The 20558-nt window shown below is 40.4% G+C and overlaps 1 protein-coding gene across 2 annotated transcripts in view; it reads right to left on the minus strand.

The window, feature by feature from the left end:
• Positions 1-16496, minus strand: part of NAA15 (N(alpha)-acetyltransferase 15, NatA auxiliary subunit) — a 50763-nt gene extending 34267 nt beyond the window's left edge. For both annotated transcript variants that reach the window (XM_021716790.1, XM_008066441.1), the window contains exons 1-6: positions 16417-16496; positions 13911-14015; positions 10390-10547; positions 8499-8633; positions 6858-7011; positions 1468-1587 (exon numbers count right to left, since the gene is read on the minus strand). In XM_021716790.1, coding sequence (XP_021572465.1) covers positions 1468-1587; positions 6858-7011; positions 8499-8633; positions 10390-10547; positions 13911-14004 — 661 coding nt within the window. In that variant the 5' untranslated portion in view covers positions 14005-14015; positions 16417-16496. The remainder of the gene's footprint in view (positions 1-1467; positions 1588-6857; positions 7012-8498; positions 8634-10389; positions 10548-13910; positions 14016-16416) is intronic.
• Positions 16497-20558: the final 4062 nt, after the last annotated feature.

Below are 20558 nucleotides of genomic sequence, written 5' to 3' on the forward strand. Positions count from 1 at the left end.
TTTTCTCTTTTACTCAGTACTAACGTTGAGCACTTTCTTCAGTCTAACCTTCCACTACATTAATTTTTCCTCAGCTGTGGCCTCTCTTCTATTCAGTCAACTAAAATTTTTATCTCAGCTGGGCACAGGGGTTCACACCTGTAATCCCAGCACTTTGGGAGGCTGAGTGAGAGGACTGCTTGAGCCCAGGAGTGAAACCAGCATGGGAAACTAGCAAGATCATGTCTCTACAAAAAAACCAGCCAGGTGTGGTGGTGTGCCTCTGTGGTCCCAGCTACTCAGGAGGCTGAGGTAGAAGGAATGCCTGCGCCCAGGAGGTCAAGGCTGCGGTGAGCGTGATCTTGCCACTGCACTCCAGTCTGGGTGACAGAGTAAGACTCCAACTCAAAAAAATAAATAAACACAATAAAATGTTTATTTCAATAAGCAGATTTTTCATTTCCCAGAATCCCAATTGATACTTGTGGTAACTGTTCATGTTTCATGGCTGCAAGTCCCTCTAATTCATCTTAGATTCCTTTCACAGACAGTGGTGATAACCATTTCTTGCTGGCGCTCCTGAGATTGTCTGAGAATCTTTGTTACAGAGTAATCTGCAGCAAGAGGTTTCTCTTGTATATATCAATGGCTCACTAACAGCCTTGAAGGAAACAAATCAAATCATCTCTGCTGAGCTCCTGCCATTTTGTTTCTGGGCCTCTTCCCACAAGCAGGCCTTATTTATGGGAGAAGGTGATGGGACTGGGAGGTGGGGAGTGCAAAAGAGTCTCTGGACCCAAGTTGGAACGATGGAACTTGAAGCCCTCTTCCCACAAAGGAAAAGTGTTGTGCGTTCAGCCTGGCTACTTTCCTGTGACCTGGCGGGTCACACTGCTGTGGCCACAGCTTCTTTCCTTTAGGGAAATAGCTCCATTTCTGTTGGTGCAAATTTCCCCTTTATGCTTCTGATAGTACTATGAGTTTGTGAATTTTTTCTAAGTTTGTTTCTAAAGTTCTTTTCTCAACCATTTTTACGAATCTGTAGAAGAGAGACTTCAGAACATGCTCAGTCATAGTAAACAGAAGTTTGCAAATGAACTTTTGTATTAGAGTTGAAGCCGATTCTTAACCACCATTTTTTCTAGTGTTTTTTTTTTTGAGTTGGAGTCTTACTCCGTCACCCAGACTGGAGTGCAGTGGCCACTCCCGGCCACCGCAGCCTCGACCTGCTGGGCTCCGGCAATCCTTCCGCCTCAGTCTTCCGAGTAGCTGGAACTACAGGCGCGCACTCCCACGCCCAGCTCATTTTTTGATTTATTGTAGATGAGGTCTCGCCAAGTTGCCCAGGCGGGTTTCGAACCCGCGGGCTCAGGCAATCCACTTACCTCAGCCTCCCAAAGGCGCGGGTCTAGTGCTTTTCAATGAGTTAAATGTGTATTAACAAAACAAGCAAATAAAACTTCAAAAGTAAATTTCAAACAACACTACCTGGCTTGAGTGCTTTTTCCAAGCCTTTGTAATAGGCCCAGTTTTCAGGATTTCTCTCTTGCAATCCTCTATAAACATCTGCAGCATCTTCCAAGCGACATAGTTGCAACAGAAGTTCCCCTGAGTAAAAAACAAAACAAAACAAAAATTAACTAAATATCTGAGAAAAGCTTTCCAATTATAATTTTAACTTTTCCTCAGATGTTCTCCATTATAAATCAGTACTAAGAAGTAGATAGATCTGGAATGCTTCTGGGTTCCCAATTCCCTTAGGAAGGTCATTCACCATTTTGTTTACTGTCCCCTCTTTTTGGAGGTTCACATTATTTAGAAATGCCATCCTTTCCACATCCTCGACTTATTCAGGGAATTGGTCCAACTTCAGGCCATTTTCCCACACTGACTATACAGTCACTAAGCCACCATCTACTCCTCAGTTACTTCTGATGTCTTATGAACAACTTCAACATCTAAATTAATGACCCAATTCAATAAGCTAACCTTAAGAACCCTTAATCAACCATAAAACAATTCTGCTGTAGCAGCCCACAATCTGGCCACATTAAAAGTGACCTAATCTTTGCCTTTTAATACCTCCATCCTCCTTTAACCTTGGCTGTCTTTTCTTCTTGCTCACTAATCCTACCATTTAACCTCAGAGAAAACCATTCTCTTTTTTTTCTTCAGGCCTATCAGCAACTTGTAGGCTCACTGTCTGCCTCCCCGGGACTGCAAGACCAATTACATCCCTGAATGACCTTGGCAGGCCCAAGTATCAAAATCAGTCTCAAAATCTAGGCTCCCTTGTTACCCTACCAACTTAAAGCCTGGATCACCTCCAATTGTTTATCTGCTCCACACTTTCTCACGGAAGAAAACAGGTCAGAGGAACAGAGAAACACTGGGCTCACTAGAAATATGAGAGGGGACCCCTCCCTCAAAAAACGGAATTATTTTTTGAAGGGTGGGCTCCTTGCAGTACTGGCTTCCTGTGCTGGGTGAGTGTTCCAGGAACTCATCGGGATCAACGTACCAGCTAGAGTTGTCGTGAGAGGATGCATTTGCCTTTGGTGAATTTTGAAGATTCTTTCAATGCCTTTTGCCCATTTCATGATGGTGTTTATATGAACAAGCCACCCACGTCTGCCTACACCGCACTGAACATTCAGCAGATTTTGATTAAAAACGGCATTACCCCCATGCCCCACCTGATCTTGCCCTGAGCGACTTTATCTTTTTTGTATCCTGGGGTGAAAAAAGTCCTCAAAGGGAAACATTTTCCCAATGTGGAAAAGGTGAAACAGAAATGGCAAAAGTACTCAAAGGCATAAAAATTGATGAGTTCAAAAACTATTTTGACAAGTAGAAAAGGTGTCTCTGCATCAAATGGAGAGTACTTGAAGGTGACAAGTTTAAATATACGATACACAATTATTTAAAAATTCTGGGGTTTTTTGGGTCCCCTCTTATATGAATTCCAAAGCCATATTAGCTTCAAACACTACCCAGGATTCCTTTTCCATATCCTTAACATGTTTGCCTTCATCAAAGGTCTTAATTTTCAAAGCACAACTTAAATTTACCCTTGCACTCTGCACTCTCTGTTGCACCCTGTGTTTTCATCTGACAACAAAAATGAACAGTATTGAGGACTTACCATGTGCCGGTGACTTTTAAACGTTTCACATATATTAACTAACTCACTTCTCAGAACTCTAAGAGACAGGTCTCTATTATTTTCATCATTTAAAAACAGAGAACTTAAGTAAATTTCCTAAGGAAGGGTCTTTCTTTCAGAGAGTTGGAGTTCGGATTTGAAGCCAACAATTGAGCTGAAAGAGCTCACATCCGGAACACGTGTCCCGGTGATTCTCAACCAGAGGCACTTTTACTGCCCAAGCGACATCCAGCAATATTCAAAGACACTGTGGTTGTCACAGTGGTGTGGCAGGCGTTATTGGTACTAGGAATGCTGCCGAACAGCCTACAATGCACGAAGAGAGCTCCACCCTCAACAACTCAGGCCCCAAATGTCAACAGTACCAAGGTTGACAACGCCTGCTCTACACTACGCTAACAAAAAGCCAACAACAGGGAAAACACTGAAAACAACCTGTAGCTGGGCACGGTGTTGCGTGCCTGTGCTGGAAGGTTGAAGGCGGGTTTGGGGGAGAACTGCTCGAGCCCAGGAGCTCGAGTCCACCCTGGGCAACATAGTAAGACTTCACCTCTAAGGAAAATAAAAATAACCTGCAACTTATTCCCCTATACTACACCTATCCTCGTTTCCTTCCCTTAATCTGCTCCCATCTTTTCTATGTGAAAACAACTGGTGGTAAGAATTACCAACACAACATTCTGCCGAACTATACCTATTCAACCACTCACAGATGTTCCCAAGTGATCCTGACTATCTCATCTTCTCTCAAACTACTCCCACCGGTACACTGCCTTGAATTTTCAAAGCCTGCTAGAATTCCCAAAGCCTGGTTCCACCCCTGGTCCTCATTTATCTTCTTATATACCCTTCCCTGAACACATAACTCAAAGTAGACATTTAACACATATTTGGTGAAATGAGCTGATGGCCTTGTTTCTTATTTCATGTAGAAAATAGAAGCAATTAGAAGAGAACTCCCAGCCTGGTGTGGTGGCTCACACCTGTAATCCCAGCACTTTGGGAGGTAGGGGTGAGAGGATTGCCTGAGTCCAGGAGTTCAAGACCAGCCTGGGCAACTTGGCGAGACCTCGTCTCTACAGTAAGTCAAAAAATTAGCCGGGCATGATGGTGTTTGCCTGTGGTTCCAGCTACCTGGAAGGCTGAGGTGGAAGGATTGTCTGAGTACAGCAGGTTGAGGCTGATGCACTCCAGCCTTGGTGACAGTAAGACTCCAACTCAAAAAAAAAAAAAAAAAAGAGAGAGAACTCCCAAATATCCATTACATCTACACACTTACTTGCCCACATACTATACCACCTCTTGTTACTGTTGATGAACTATTCATGTTCTTAGCCAAGAATAATCCTTCAATGTATCCACTAGATTACATCCTCTCTACGGTAACAAACAGCCCATCTCTATGGATCACTCCCAAGCAGAAGAAACACATGCTACTAAAAATAGAAAAAAAAAAAACCAAAACCCTTCTTTTCAGTCTAGGCAACATAGCAAGACCCTGTCTCTACAAAATGTCAAAAATAAAAGAAAATTAGTTGGGGGTGGTGGTGCACACCTGTAGTCCCAGCTACTCAGGAGGCTGGGGTGGAAGGACTACCTGAGCCCAGGAGGTCGAGGTTGCAGTGATCTGTGATCATACCACTGCACTCCATCCTGGGCGACAGAGAGAGACCCCGACTAAAAAATCCCCAGTCTTTTAGGTCTGCCTCCCATTTCATCTACCACCAACCCACTTATTTTCTTTAAAGCAAAGCTCCTTGATGAGTCCTCTGCACTTCCCATCTACAGCTCCTCTATTCCCAATCTCATGTCAATGGGCTTTTCCCACACTTCTTCCAAAGGCTCAGAAAGTGCTGCTGTTAAAAAACAGGCCACCAATGACTTCCAAACTGCTAAAAATCCTTTAGTTAATTCTGAGCCCTTATCTAACGTGACCTAACTGACATTCTTCCTCATTAATCAATGAGGAGATCAAATGAAATAATTTGTCATCTGTCACAAAGAAATTTAAGGCTCAAGCCTTGCCCTGGTCATACAGTCACTTAGTTGTCAATAAAGGAACCCAAACTAGTTTTTTCCAGAATTCTTTCCATTAAGTCAGAAATCTCCCCATTTAGAAACTAACACTACTAAAGGAAGACTATTTCGAATGAAAAGGGCTATCCAGGATCTACAGCTCACAACTGAGCTCGCTGAACTTGCTCTAGGAGACTTAGACTTCTAGTTTTTCTTGCAAGTAGCATTATCCTGTGATGAAAGTTCATCTGGCAAATAATGGCTGCACTATGCACACAGATACATACTACTTTTCCAGAGTTCAAATTCATGGTGAGCCAAAAGAGTTTTTGGTTTTTTTGTTTGTTTGTTTGTTTTTGAGCCAGGATCTCACTGTGTTGCCCAGGCTCAAGTACAGTGACATGATCACGGCTCACTGCAGCCTTGATTTCCCTAGGCTCAAGTGATCCTCCCACCTCAGGCAACTAAGTAGCTGGGACTACAGGCACGTGCCACCACGCGTAGCTAATTTTTAAAATGTTTTTGTACACACAAGGTTTTGCTATGCTGTTTAGGCTGGTCTTGAACTCGTGGGCTCAAGCAATCCTCCCACCTCGGCCTCCCAAAGTGCTGTGTGTACCTCCATGCCTGGCTGAGATAAAGGAATTTGAAACCAGCAAGCTTTAGTTCCCTAGACTAGCAGGCACAAAGCAGCATCTCAGAGGGCAATTTTTAAAAATCACTTGTCTTCTCAATTACTTATTCTTTTTTCATTTTCTAAAATCTATTTCTTAGCTTCTCAAACTGTTGAGACTCCTCCTTCAGCCCTCTAACAAATGCAGCACAGGATATCTACACACAGAACCCAATTTCTGGGCTCCTTTCCACCCAGAATTCATATTCTTTCTAAGTCCTCAAAGACATTCAGACTAAGTATAAAGACCCTCAGAAATATCCTCTATGTATCTTAGAGAAGACTGATTTATCAATATATATCACTAGCAATAAAGAAATCTGGCATACTGTACATACACTATAGTTTGCCAAAAAATTGTCTAAGATATTTAATCCTGTCTTAGAAAACTAAGTAACTGCCTCTTGTGTTTTAATCAAACCGTATAAAATTTTAAATATAAAGATACTGTATTGTATTTACTTATTTTTTGAGTTGGAGTCTCACTTTGTTACTTAGGCTGGAGGGCAGTGGCACGCTGCTCACCACCACCATAGCCTTGACCTGCTGGGCTCAGGTGATTTTTCTGCCTCAGCCTTCCAAGTAGCTGTAACTACAGGTGTGTACTATCATACCCAGCTAATTTTTTTGATTTATTGTAGAGACGAGGTCTCGCCAAGTTGTCCAGGCTGGCCTTCAACTCTGGGCTCAGGCAATCCTCTCACCTCCACCTTCCCAAAGTACTGGAATTACAGCTGTGAGCCACTACACCCAGCAGATACCATATTTAAGGAAGGAATGTTATATTGAGTCATTTCATTCAACTATTTTTATTGTTCACAATTTATTTTCTCCTACATAAGCAATGTTGTTTAAATGTATGTTTTCTCACATTACAAATTATTCTAAATACATAATTTAGAAATACTTTCTATCATCAAAAAGCTGAATTACATACAATCGTCAGCAGCAACTAGATGATTTTTCAACCTTGTTCTACATCATAATTAAATATTAGAATAAATGACATTGTTTTAAAAATACCTTTGGTTTCTTCTACAGCAAGTTTATCACAAATCTGCTTTTCATAGGTACAAAGATGCTCCAAGGCTTCTCTATAGAGACCTGCTTCCCGAAGAACTTGGTTCTGATATAAAAGTAGTTCACTATATTCATAATCCACCTTATCAGGGGATGTCTGTATATGGATATAAGGAATACTAACAATAAGAATTTTATTTTCATATCAGAAAATTATAAATAACATTCAAAAACATAAGAAGTCAACGGATAACATCTGGTTGATAAAGTTAATTTTAAAAAATTTCTAAGGATCTGTCTATGGAGCAACTAAGTAACTAAATGCCAATAGTAGCATAATAAACTAATCCATAAGTCCTAGCATATGATAAATATGGGGGAAAGGAGAAAGCTCTTACTGAACAGTAGAATGCCAAAACATCAATCTGGAAGGAATGATAGAGAATCAACCACTATGCAGCTATCATAGTAATAGCTGGCTCAGGCAAGAATCATAATCAATGAATGCTCACACTAAGTGATGAATGTTTAATGAGGAACAGGCCATTCACAGTTTCAAACTGCATATTTACTACAAAGAGACAAAAATAAATTTACAGTCACAAATACCATCTTAACTAAGTAGCCACACAGAAGAGACAGCACTACCTCTTGATGGGACGAATCGAGAAGGAGCCAACATCACTTCTATGGTTTCCTGTCAAAACTGTATCTAATAATGAGGAAACATCAGACGTTTCCAAAGTGAGGGACATTCTACAAAAGCACATCCCTGTTCCAAAAGATGCATGTCATGAAATACAAAGGAAGGGTTTCAAATTGTTTCAGATTAAAGGAGATGAAAGAGAAATAACTAAGTGCAAAGTATGATTCTAAATTGGAACCTGGATGGAAACAACACTGCTTAGAAAGGATATCACTGGGACAATTAGTAAATTTTGAACACAGGCTGTGGACTGGATAATTTAAGTCTATCAGTGCTGAATGTCCTAATTTTTATAATTTACACATACAGAATAATCTATAGAGTTATTTTTAGAAAATACACATATAGCATTCAGGGGTAAAATAGTATGTCTTGCAATTACTCTCAAATGTCTAAAGGAGAAAATTTAAATGCAGAGATAAATAGGCGCAGAGATTTTATTTTGTTTTTTTCCTTTAAGCGCATTTATTTATTCATTTATTTTAAAGTTGTGGGATCCAAGTCAGGATTGGGTACATAAGTGGCTTAGGTACAGGCAAAGTTTCGGGCCTCCCACTGGACCCCACTTCACCTGGATTAGGATCAGGCAGCCTTACTGGTATAATGGTCCCGCCCCTGGCAGAGTTCTGCTACTGCCAATCCCTTTTTTATAGTATTATGACAGGTAATCAGGGACCACTTATGAGAACAGGTGGTACTCAGTTCTTGGTTTCTGTGCTAGATCACCGAGTGAGTCTGATACACTCCGAAGCAAAGATGTCAAAGTAAATCTGCCAATGAGTTCATATGAATGAACTCATCTGTGGAGTTCTTTGTACTATTCTTGCACTTTTTCTGTAAGTTTGAAACTATTTCAAAATTAACAGTCAGACTCTGTACACTTCGTTCTTTTAGTTATACTTACAATCAGACCTAGTAAGCTGGTTTCTAGTTATTACCTGTTGTGTTTTCCTAAATTCTTCTAAAATCTTTGCTGCCATTTCATAATCTTCTAATAAATGGTAAGCAATAGCATAACCAATCCATGACGCTCTTTGTGCAGGTCGAAGCTGAAGTAACTGATATCTCGTTTCCTTTAAAAGAAAAAAAACCCAGTGTTTCTTAGGCTAGTTAAAGCAAACACTCCTTTAAAAGATCATACTGATTTGTGCCACAACACAAAGCATTTTGTACCACAATGCTGGGTACAATAGAAAAATAGTCTCAAATATCCTTATCGTGTAGCTTTGTAGAAGTAAAGAAATATTTGTCAAGAAGCACAATTAAGTCGGACTTGGTGGCTCAGCCTGTAATCCTGTGCTTTGGGAGGCTGAGGTGAGTGGATTGCCTGAGACCACGGGTTCAAGACCCGTCTGGGCAACTTTGTGAGACCTCGTCTCTACAATAAATCAAAAACTAGCCGGGAGTGGTAGTGTGCGCCTGTAGTTCCAGCTACTTGGAAGGCTGAGGTGGAAGGATCGCCGAAGCCCAGCAGGTCGAGGCTGCGGTGGTCGGGAGTGGCCACTGCACTCCAGTCTGGGTTACAGAGTGGGACTCCAACTCAAAAAAAGAATAAAAAAATATAAAAATAAAAAAGAAGCACAATTAACAGTTCATGTTAATGTTAGTTTTTTTTTAAAGTTAAGACCAGATGCCCTTCTTTATTTCCTGATCTGCTTACTCCATGAGACAGCATAGAAAAGATAGTACAATGAAAACAAATTATTCAAAGAATCTTTAAAAAGTAAGTGCCCTAGCCGGGCTCGGTGGCTCAGCCTGTAATCCCGCGCCTTTGGGAGGCTGAGGTGAGTGGATTGCCTGAGCCCGCGGGTTCGAGACCCGCCTGGGCAGCGAGACCTCATCTCTACAATAAATCAAAAAATCAGCCGGGCGTGGAAGCGCATGCCTATAATTCTGGCTACTTGGAAGGCTGAGGCGGAAGGATCGCCAGAGCCCAGCAGGTTGAGGCTGCCGTGGCAGGGAGCGGCCACTGCACTCCAGTCTGGGCGACAGAGTGAGACTCCAACTCAAAAATAAATAAATAAATAAGTACCCAACTACTGAGTTAAAATATACATGAATAAAAACAATTCAGCAGATACTACCATAAAAAGAGAGGGGAGGAGGGGAGAAAGAGGAACTGAACAGATCCAAAACTGATTTAAAAGTTAAAACTGAAGCTACAAAAATGTATCAGTGTCAGTCATGTAAAAAAAAAAAAAAGATTTGGTTCCCAGGAAAATGTGAGAGGTGAAGATTACCAGTGCATACTAATATCAGACAAAGACACTATTTGAGAAGAATGCTAATTTTTGTTGAATTGATTAAATCAAACTTGTACAGTAAGCCGGGACTATGACACTGTAAAATTTTATTCATTCATTCATTCATATATTTATTTGGAGCCTCACTCCGTCACCCAGACTGGAGTGCAGTGGCCGCTCCCGGCCACCACAGCCTCGACCTGCTGGGCTCCAGCGATACTTCTGCTCAGCCTTCCAAGTAGCTGGAACTACAGGCATGCGCTACCACGCCCGGCTGAATTTTTTGATTTATTGTAGAGATGAGGTCTCGCCAAGTTGCCCAGGTGGGTCTCAAACCCGCAGGCTCAGGCCATCCACTCACCTCAGCCTCCCAAGGCATGGGATTACAGGTTGAGTCACCGAGTCTGACAAATAACTTATTTTAAAGGTCTGATTATTCCAATCATAAACACAACTACTATGGTAGGAGAAAAAAAATCATTCTATTAAATTCTTTTCAAAATGAAATTAAAATGTTTTTCATCAAGTACTTAAAGTTCTAAATATAACTGCCCCCAAGAACAGGACAATTCTCTATTGTACTTACCCTGTAACCCTCAAGATCCCGCATTTGAATCTGTAGTAAGGAAAGGTCCCTTAAGATTTGAAGATTGTCTTTATCCCACTTCAGTGCATTTCTGTAACACTTAATGGCTTCATCATACTTCTTGTCTGACCTCTGCAGAAGGCCATACACGTGCCAACCTAAAGAGTTTAGTTAAGGATACAACCTACAAGTTTAGAAATACTACTCCCCAAGAAACTTGGAGAACTAAAGTAATTTATAAAATTACAAGCTTTAAGAAATGAAAGAGGGAAATGGAGAGGAATTCAAAGATACAGGCAGTTTAATACTGTGGAAAAGAGCAGAGTTTTTGGAAGCAGTGGAAATTAGGTCTAGCCTGCCTTATCAGTGCTGTAAGCTGGACAAGTTAGTCGCAGTAAATTTCCTCATTTATAAAAGGTATATAGAAATAGTCTATACAGCAAATTGTATTAGTGACAACTAAATAAGACAACATATTTAAAGTCCTCAGTGGCTGACACAAAGTCAATAAATGTAAGGAATCACCTTTATTATTAAAAGAAAAAAGAAGGAATAGAGTATAATTATATAAAATCATGCAGATTTTCTTTTCTTTAGCTACTAGCAAGGTCCTTAGGACAGCCCTTAGTGCAGTACAACTCATTTCCCAAAACTCAGTCACAATTACTTAAAAAATCATTATTTTAAATCCTTAATGCTTAGGGCACAGGTGATCAAAACTGTCGTCTACAATCAAAGAACTTAAAGTCTAGTAAAGGACAGATAAGTAAGCAAAATTACAGTCCACTGAAAAAAGTTGCTATAAAGGGTAACATATCCCACTTCCCCAATACCGGTCCTTTTCACTTAGATCTGATGACTGCAATGGTCACCCAATCCACCTACTCTCAATCTCTTTTATTCTCCCCTACCAAAGTAATCTTTCTAAAACACATAGAATCAAAAGAAAAAAAATCGCATTCCTATCCACAAAACTTACAATTGTTAAATTTCAGTCTAACATCTAGGCCACAGATCCTCAATAACAAGAGTCAATAAAACACAGAATGTCTAAGATAGCATATGCAAGTAAAAATACACATGCAATGATATGTTTTATTTGAAAAATAATCTTTGTTTTCATGATATAAAGGACGGGGGCCTGACGCTGTGGCTCACGCCTGGAACCCCAGCACTTCAGGAGGCCGAGGCAGGAGGACTGCTTGAACCCAGGCGTTTCAAGACCAGCCTGGGCAACATAGCTAAAAATAAAACACAAATACAAATAAGAAAACAAGCCAGGCGTGGTGGCACATGCCGTATTCCCAGCCTCTCGAGAGTAGGAAGGATCACCTGAGTCAAGGAGGTCAAGGATGTGGTGAGCCATACTTGTGCCACTGCACCCCAGCCCAGGTGACAACAGGACGCCAGCTCAAAGTAATAATAATGATACTAATAGTAATAATACTGTAAATGACAAAGTGAAGATTGACCAAATCCTCTGAGCTGTTTGGAGCATGGGTGTATAACCTAATAAACACAATCCTTTAGAATCTGGCTCCCAGGACCCACCCTTCTATTCCCTACCATGTCTATCACTAAGACCTCAGATTTCAAGACTTCACCTCTCAAGCATTACAATAACCATTAAACTGCCTCTGATCTTCACCTCCTCAAAATCCTATCCTCAAGGAGCTACACAATGCCAAAAACATAAAGAAAAATGTCCATCAAGAGAAGCCCAATTAAATAAATTATAGTAAATACATATAGTAGAGTGCTATACAGCCATTAAAAATGATGGAAAGATATTTACAACAGTTTTATTATTAAGCCCTTGCTTACCTTTCTAGTCGATGTGTCATTTTTCAATTCACGCTCTGCTTTACTGGGTTAGTGACAATTACTTTGAACAAGCCATAACATTTTCTGTAATACTCAAAAGTGTTCTCTATTTCCTTTACTATATTAAGTTCCTTGAGAGTAAAATCTGTATCTTTTCGTCTGTACTATGTCAGGGGCCTGGTAATCACTTGGAAATTCTCTAAGGTTCCAGCATGTAAAATTGTGCTAGCCCGCAAAGTAGGTAGAGAAGGATTTATTAAAGATTATTTTAAAAAAATAACCCACAATTTTTCTAACTTTCCTTAGACATTTCTACCTGCTCCCACCCTCTTTTCATAATAAAAATTCTCTAATATGGTACTTAGCAATATCAGGGACTACGTTATACATTTCATCATTAAATCTTTATGCCACCACAATGCAGTGGGGATGATTACCCCCATTTTACACACGGGGAGATTAAGCACTAAGATCACATAGTTAGAAAGAAGCATTAGCTGGGCGTGGTAGTGCACACCTGTAGTTCCCGCTACTTGGAAGGCTGAGGGGGAAGGATCACTGGAGCCCAGCAGGTCGAGGATGCGGTGGCTGGGAGCGGCCACTGCACTCCAGTCTGGGCGACAGAGTGAGACTCCAACTCAAAAAAAAAAGAAAGAAGCAGAGCTGGATTTTGAACCTAACTGAAGTTACCCCAAGCCTATACTCTAAAAGCCTGTGCTCTTTGCAAGTATATTATAGTGCCTTCCTAACAGTCTTCATTATATAGCCTTCTCTGAAGTTATGATCATGAGGAAATCCACATGCCTGTCTCAGTCCATTCAGGCTGCCTTAACAGAATGCCTTACACTGGGTAATTCACAAAGAAGAGACATTTACTGTTGGATCTAGAGGCTATAAAGATCTAGGCACCAGGAGACTCAGTATTGGTAAGGGCTTGCCTTCTGCTTTAGATAGCACCGTCCAGCTGTGTCCACTCACAGCTGAAGAGAAAATGGACTCCCGTGGGTCTTTTTCTACACTCAGCTCATTCAGGAAGGCCCCATCCTCATGGCCTAACCATCTCCCAAAGAGACACCACCTCAACCATCACACCAGTGATTAGGTTCAATACAGTGAAGAGGAGGGCACAGATATTCAGAACTTAGCAATGCTCCCTTTCAAGGGTGGGAAAAGTTTTCATAGATATCCTAAAGCCAAGTCCCATTTATCTGTGAGATAAAAATAATGTTAAAATATGGTAGATATATAAAAATGTTCCCTGAATGAAGGCAGTTGCTGTTACTCTATTATTGGAGTTGGAGTCACCCAGGCTGGGGTGCAGTGGCACGCTCACGGTCACCACAGCCTGGACCTGCTGGACTCAGGCTATCCTTCTACCTCAGCCTTTCAAGTAGCTGGAACCACAGGCACATGCCACCACAACCAGCTATTTCTTTGATTTACTGTAGAGACGAGGTCTCACCAAGTAGCCCAGGCTGGTCTCGAACCCATGAATCTGGCAATCCTCTTGCCTCAGCCTCCCTAAGTGCTGGGATTACAGACGTGAGCTACTGCACCCGGCAGCTGTTATTCTACTTAAGAAAGAATAATTTCCTCTGGGGCTGCATGATAAGAGGGATCTAAAGTTCTGACTCTCAAATTGCTGCCTTAGTTCAAAACAGCCCCCTCAGTCCTTCAACACGTCTCCAGAAGGATACACACATGACTCTTCAAGTCATTTCTCAAACCTCTCCGGACCAATTCATAAGCTTCTTCCTTTTTCCCCAAACAATTCAAGGTTAATCCTTTCATAGCCAGGGTTTCTATTTTGAAAAACAAAGAAAAAGAAAAGGAACAAAAAAGAAATTAAACATTAAAAACAAATAACAGCAAAAGGTAACCATAATCTCTAATACAAAGGCTATGCTGTTTTAAGATTTTAAAATTTCAGATTATTGAGATATTTTCCAGGCAGATTAAAAAAAAAATTTCTTTAACTGGCAAACCAAATAAACAGATTTTAAGACTCTATTCTCAGAAGGAGGCTCTCCTATATTTCTTTAAGATAAAAAGATACAAAATGCATGCATATTTGACAAGAAAGGTAATTCACATACTGACAATACACAATAACTACAACTATTCTTCAGAGGAATTCCAACATAACTACTTCATTAAAATACGAAAAACTTTATCTGAAAACAAATTTTATTTTTGTGAACATAGTTATGTAAAGGCTAAATTCACTCTTCAGTATTTAAACATACACACAAATTTCCTACATTGCTGATATTTGGGGTTACTATTAAATATACAAGTAAAAGAAGATGTCAGAAATTTGTCATCAGTAACCAACAGATTAGAAGACAAAGTTAAGGGAAATATTAAGTCTTCCGAAAAGAAGAATAAATATTTCTAATTTTGTGTACCTTATGAAGTATAAAGGAATAAAAAATACTCATTATGATTTATTTGCCTAACTTTTGGGACCAAAATTCAGAATTTACAGAACAATTAAGCATAAAGTTAAAGATTAAAACTATAATCCTAAGGAAGAATCAAAATGTACTGTTTAAAAACACTTTCAGACCAGGTGTGGTGCCTCAAGCCTGTAATCCCAGCACTTTGGGAGGCCGAGGCAAGAGGACTGCTTGAGCCCAAGGGGTTTGAGATCAGCCCAGGCAACATGGTGAGACCTCATCTCTAAAATAAATTAAAAAAATAAAAATTAGCTGAGTGTGGTAGCACATGCCTGTAGTTCCAGCTACTTGGAAGGCTGAGGCGGAAGGATCACTGGTGCCCAGCAGGTCAATGTTAGAGTGGCCATGAGCATGCCACTGCCCTCTAGCCTGGGAGACACAGTGAGACTCCAACTCAAAAAATAAATAAATAAATAAAATAAAAATACTTTCAATGAAATCAGCACTTTATAAGCAACCTGATTTCCGATATGTTACAATTTGAGGGAAAGCCTCATTTTAGAAACAGTGAAAGAATATGGGGAAAACCATGTTTTAGAATGAGATTTGGTACTTTTCTGTACTAAAACCCTATGATTACATTACTAAAAGTCACATTACCAGTATGCCTACTTTAGAAATGAATATAAAAACAACCTAATGGCCGTAGCTGGCTGGTCAGCAAAAAGAAACAAAGAAAAAGAGAGAAATTCAGGTACTTTTACCTCCATCGCTTTCCATCGCCAAACAATTACAGGGAAAGTATAAAGTAAAATGCAGTGAAAGTGAAAAGTAGGCTGGGCGGGGAGGCTCACACCTATAATCCCAGCACTTTGGGAGGCCAAGGTGAGAGCACTGCCTGAGCCCAGGGGTTTGAGGCCAGCCCAGGCAACTTGGTGAGACCTCTACAATAAATCAAGAAAAATTAGCTGGGGGTGATGGCGCATGCCTGTAGTTCCAAATACTTGGAAGGATGAGGTGGAAGGATGGCCTGAGCCCAGCAGGTCGAGGCTGTGGTGGCCATGAGTGTGCCACTGCACTCCAGCCTGAGCAACACAGTGAGACTCCGACTCAGAAAAAAAAAAAAAAAAAAAGTGAAAATATAGGCATAAAAACACAAGAAAGCGAATAGAAAATTATTACCGTCCCCTTCAATACTAACAGCACATTATCAAATTCGTTACTAAAGAGTCATACTTCTCAACTCTATACAAATTAGGTGTGCAAGGCTTTCTCCTTTGCCTTCTCACAAGTTCAGTCACATACTGTTCCCTTGCTCTACACACATTTCACAGAGGCAAAAGTTAGTAAACTCTCAGAGCATCACAAAAGACAAATCACATCTCAAATGTGACTCTGTCTTGAAAAATTTAAAAAGATGTCAGTTCATGAGCAAAGGACCAAGTAGTCTCTCTCTGAATAGGGATATTGTAAAGTATAAAATTATTCTAGCTCAACCAAAGTTCATAAGTAAATTTTTCTTATAACAGAACTGTACTTAAGTAAGCATTCTGCCTCGTTAGGGTCTTCTGCTTTTCCTACAGAGCTAATATTCAAAATAAGAATAAATCAGAACTCTAGTAGGATGAGCTATGATTTTCTTGACATTAAAAACAAGAAGCAGTATTAAGTTTAATCTTCTCACAGGAGTCAAAGACAAGAGTGTCTATTCTCTCTGGAAATCAGGTTAAGGAAGCCAGGTCTAATACAGCCCAATAAAAGAAGCTAGACAAGTAAGAATTAAGTCTTATCTTCTTGCACTTACCTCCATGCTCTGCAAATTTGGGATTAGAGAGGATTTGTTTACAGAATTTTAATCCATTTCTATACTGTTTATGTTCATAACATCTCTGTCAAAACAAAAAAGAAAATCTTGAATTTAGCAAGAAATGTCAACAACTTTCAATTCAATGCTAAATTTTTAATTCTGTTACATTATAACATAATATTACTTCCACGTTCTTTTAAATACCACTAAAATGCCACACACACAAAAAAATACAAAGGTCCAAATACAGAAAGTAAAAACAAGAAGAAGGGACATAATATAGATTAAAACAAATAAGAAAAGCATAAGCTCATTCCAAAAGTTCCAACAATTGAATGATGCAGACAGTGAAAACAGAAACATAAAAGGTATAGAAATTATATTTTTAAATAACATATTTTCACTGAAGGAAAGAGGCTTTAAAGCTGAAAGAACCAAAGCCGGGCTCGGTGGCTCCCGAGCCTTTGGGAGGCTGAGGTGAGTGGACTGCCTGAGCCCCACAGGTTCGAGACCCGCCTGGGCAACTTGGCGAGACCTCATCTCTACAATAAACCAAAATTAGCCAGGCGTGGTAGCGCACGCCTGTAGTTCCAGTTACTTGGAAGGCCGAGGTGGAAGGAACACCGGAGCCCAGCAGGTCGAGACTGCGGTGGCCGGGAGCGGCCACTGCACTCCAGTCTGGGTGACAGAGTGAGACTCCACCTCAAAAAAAAAAAAAGCTGAAAGAACCAAACAAGAACATGCAAAATAAATGGAATAAAAGACCCACACAATGACACATCACAGTAAAGTAACAAACCCCGAGAAGAAAGAAAACATCCTTAAAAACTTCCACAGAGAAAAAATGTCACCTATACTGGATTTTTATCCCAAAATAAAAATGAAATACTGTTGAAATCTAGAACACAAATACACAGCGTCTTCAAAACTCAGAGTGAAAATTGTTTCAACATATAGTTCTACACCTACCCAAGTTACCAATCAAGTACAGTCGGTCTCCAAATCCATGGGGTCGACATCCATGGATTCAACCAATAATGGATTGAAAAATATTCAGGAAAAAAGTTGCTTCTGTACTGAATGTACTTTCAATACATTCAGACTTTTTCTTGTCATTATTCCCTGAACAATACAGTATAACATATATATAGCATTTACATTACATTGTATATTATAAGTAATCTAGAGGAGATTTACAGTACAAGGGAGTATATGCATGGGTTATATGCAAATACTACTCATTTTATATCACAGATTTGAGTATTCCTGAATTTTGACATCCAAAGGAGGTCCTGGACCCAATCCCCACTGGACACCAAGGCAAGGTTGCATATGAGTAAAATGACATTTTGAGGCTTTGCAGAAAGCTAAACATTTATGTCCATATACTATTACTGAGGAAGCTATTAATATGAATTTTTAAAAAATTTTAAAGGCAATTTGGGACTTAGTAAATAAAGAATCTAATACAGAAAAAAGGACCAGAAAACAGCCACTCCAAATTGTAGCAAAAAGCCAAAGGCTGCCATGGAACAGGTTTTTAGTAAGAGCTAAAATGAAACTATTGTGTTTGCTAATACGGAAAATATTATTTACAAGCACCTGGCAGAAATACAGGAACATAAGGGTAAAATGAGTAGTAGGTCTACAGACCAAACAAAATAGGTATTAACTTTGGAAAAAACAGACTTGTATAGGAAAGAACATGTGGATTTAGTGTCAAATTAGGCTTAACAGTGAACAATATAAGCATAGTCATAAGGAAAATAAGAATAAGCAAATATGTAGATGAGGATGTTCTAAGTCTTCAAAAACCATGTCAACAAGCATCTAGAAGTTATGTATCAAGAAACAGTGAAAAATTATTAAGCAAAAAGAAGGCAAATGCCAGGGAAAAGAAAAGGCTAGGTTGCTTGACCATACAGTGACAACCAGGAGGCAGGGGAAATAGGGGACATATTTTTTCATCATAAATCTTTCTGGGCTTTCAGTACCAACATATGCTTTCAAATACAAATTATTTTTAAAGCATTTTATTTGTTATAGAAAAACTTTGCACCTAAAAGATTGGATAATTGATGCCAGAATTCACTGTTATGAATTTAAACAAATTTTACTCAAATATATTCAAAATCTGGGAGACGTAGTTAATGCAAGTGATTTACTATGACAAAATCATACTAAAAAGTGTACAAACAAAACAATACAAATGTAAAATTTTACATTTAGCATCAAGAAATCAATTGAATAAGCTCACACGACAGCAACCTACAGTTGTTCAATAGCTACATCCACTATCTCTACTATGTTGTTTTTTTGAGACAGGGTCTCACTCTATTTCCCAGGCTAGAGTGCAGTGACATGATCATAGTCACCCTAAGAGAGGTGATAGCTAGAGAAAGACTAGGCAGACAGACAGGGCGGGTCCTCCAGTAACAATGTAGCAAAGTTACAGCAGACCTCTCAGGCTGATACACTCACATTGGTAAACAAGCTCACAGCTAGCCTCTCAGGCTAGACCTTAAGTACTCACTGCTGGGATCAAAAAGCAACCAATCAGCTTGCTGCCAAGTACTGACTAATCAGCGCACCATTAGGCCCCTACCTGCTGCTAATTAGGCCTTAGTACTGACCAGTCAGGACAGCTAGTGCCAACCAATCAGCTCAGTCTTAGGGCTATATAAGCACCAGGTTTCAGCTCCAAATCAGCAACCCCGTCGGGTCCCCTTCCCACCGTGGGAGCTCTTCTATCCTCTCAATAACTCCTGCTTTCTCGCTTTCCGGCCGTCTGTGTCCCTCATTCCTCCCGGGCAGGAGACAAGAACCCCGACCTGAAGAGCTGCAGAAGATCGTTGGAGCCGAAGAGCTGTACACCCCAGAGGCTGGCTTGCCAGCCGACAGAACCAGCTGAACCAGGAGAGCTACTGGGAGAAGGCGAGACTCGGAAGCTGAGACATTCCGGGGGCTAGGTTTGCCAGCCCACCTAACCAGCAACATGCTCAGGGCGTGGCTTACCAGCCCGTTAGACCCAACACTTCTGGGGCTACCAGGCCCTTGAGAAGATCCTCTCTGGGGCTTGGCTGGCCATCCCATTGAGCTGACACTCTCCAAGCCCAGGCTCCCTGAAAAATCCGTATCAACTGCAACCTTGAACTCCTAGGCTTGAGCAATCCTCTCACCTCAGCAACTAGGATTACAGGCATGGACCACAATGCCCAGCTAATTTTTAAAATTATTATTATTTGTAGAGATGGGGTCTTGCTATGTTGTCCAGGCTGGTCTCAAACTCCTGGCCTCAAACGATCCTCTTGCTTCTGCCTCCCAGAGCTGTAGTTTTGCATCTCAAATCTAATATCCAAACACAACTGACTGTCTTGCTCAAAAGTTATTCTTCACTAAGTCTTCACCATCTCAGCAGATGCCCTCCCTCCCACTCACTCAACCAGATAATTAGATTAATTTAAAATAATTTTAAGAGCCCTTCATCACCTTTGGTGCTCCTCCCCTCTACCTCTCTCCTGTGGTTGCTGCCTCGGGCCCAGATCTCTGCAGCCACCTTCTAACTGGGGAGCTTATTTTTCTGCCCCTCACAATCAACTATGCATCCGGCAGGCATCGAGATTTGAGGTACGAGGAGAGGTAGGGAGAGAGCAGAAGCAGTTTCTGGGGAGCTTTCGTTGACCACATGTAGCCAAAGAAGCATCCTAAGACTAAGTAACTCGGTATAGTGTTCCTATTTACTTAGTCAAAAGCCTCAAAGTGATTTTTCTCATAATAATTACAACAGTGAAAATAATTAAAGAAAACTAGGATGCAGAGGCTAACACAATTAAAATGAACACTCTTGACTTGTTGCTGTTTTCCATCGACGAAGAGCATATAAAGAGGGTAGTATTGCTTGATACTTTAAAAAGAACAAAAATGAAAAAAGAAGAGTGGTAAGTGTTACTGTTCATAAAACCATAAGCTTTCTGAAAATTCATTTCTGTAAAAACATAGGTGACTCCCACTCTGGGCATGATGGGTAAGTGAGGCTGAACTTGCTCTTCCACTACAAACAAAACTAGACAAAACAATGAAACAACTGCCCAACAGGCGGTACAACAGGCCGTTCACAGTTACAACTGTGAACCATGAGG

Source organism: Carlito syrichta, unplaced genomic scaffold, assembly GCF_000164805.1.
Source record: "Carlito syrichta isolate Samal-C Ts95f unplaced genomic scaffold, Tarsius_syrichta-2.0.1 Scaffold308923, whole genome shotgun sequence".
Taxonomy (NCBI): Eukaryota; Metazoa; Chordata; class Mammalia; order Primates; family Tarsiidae; genus Carlito; species Carlito syrichta.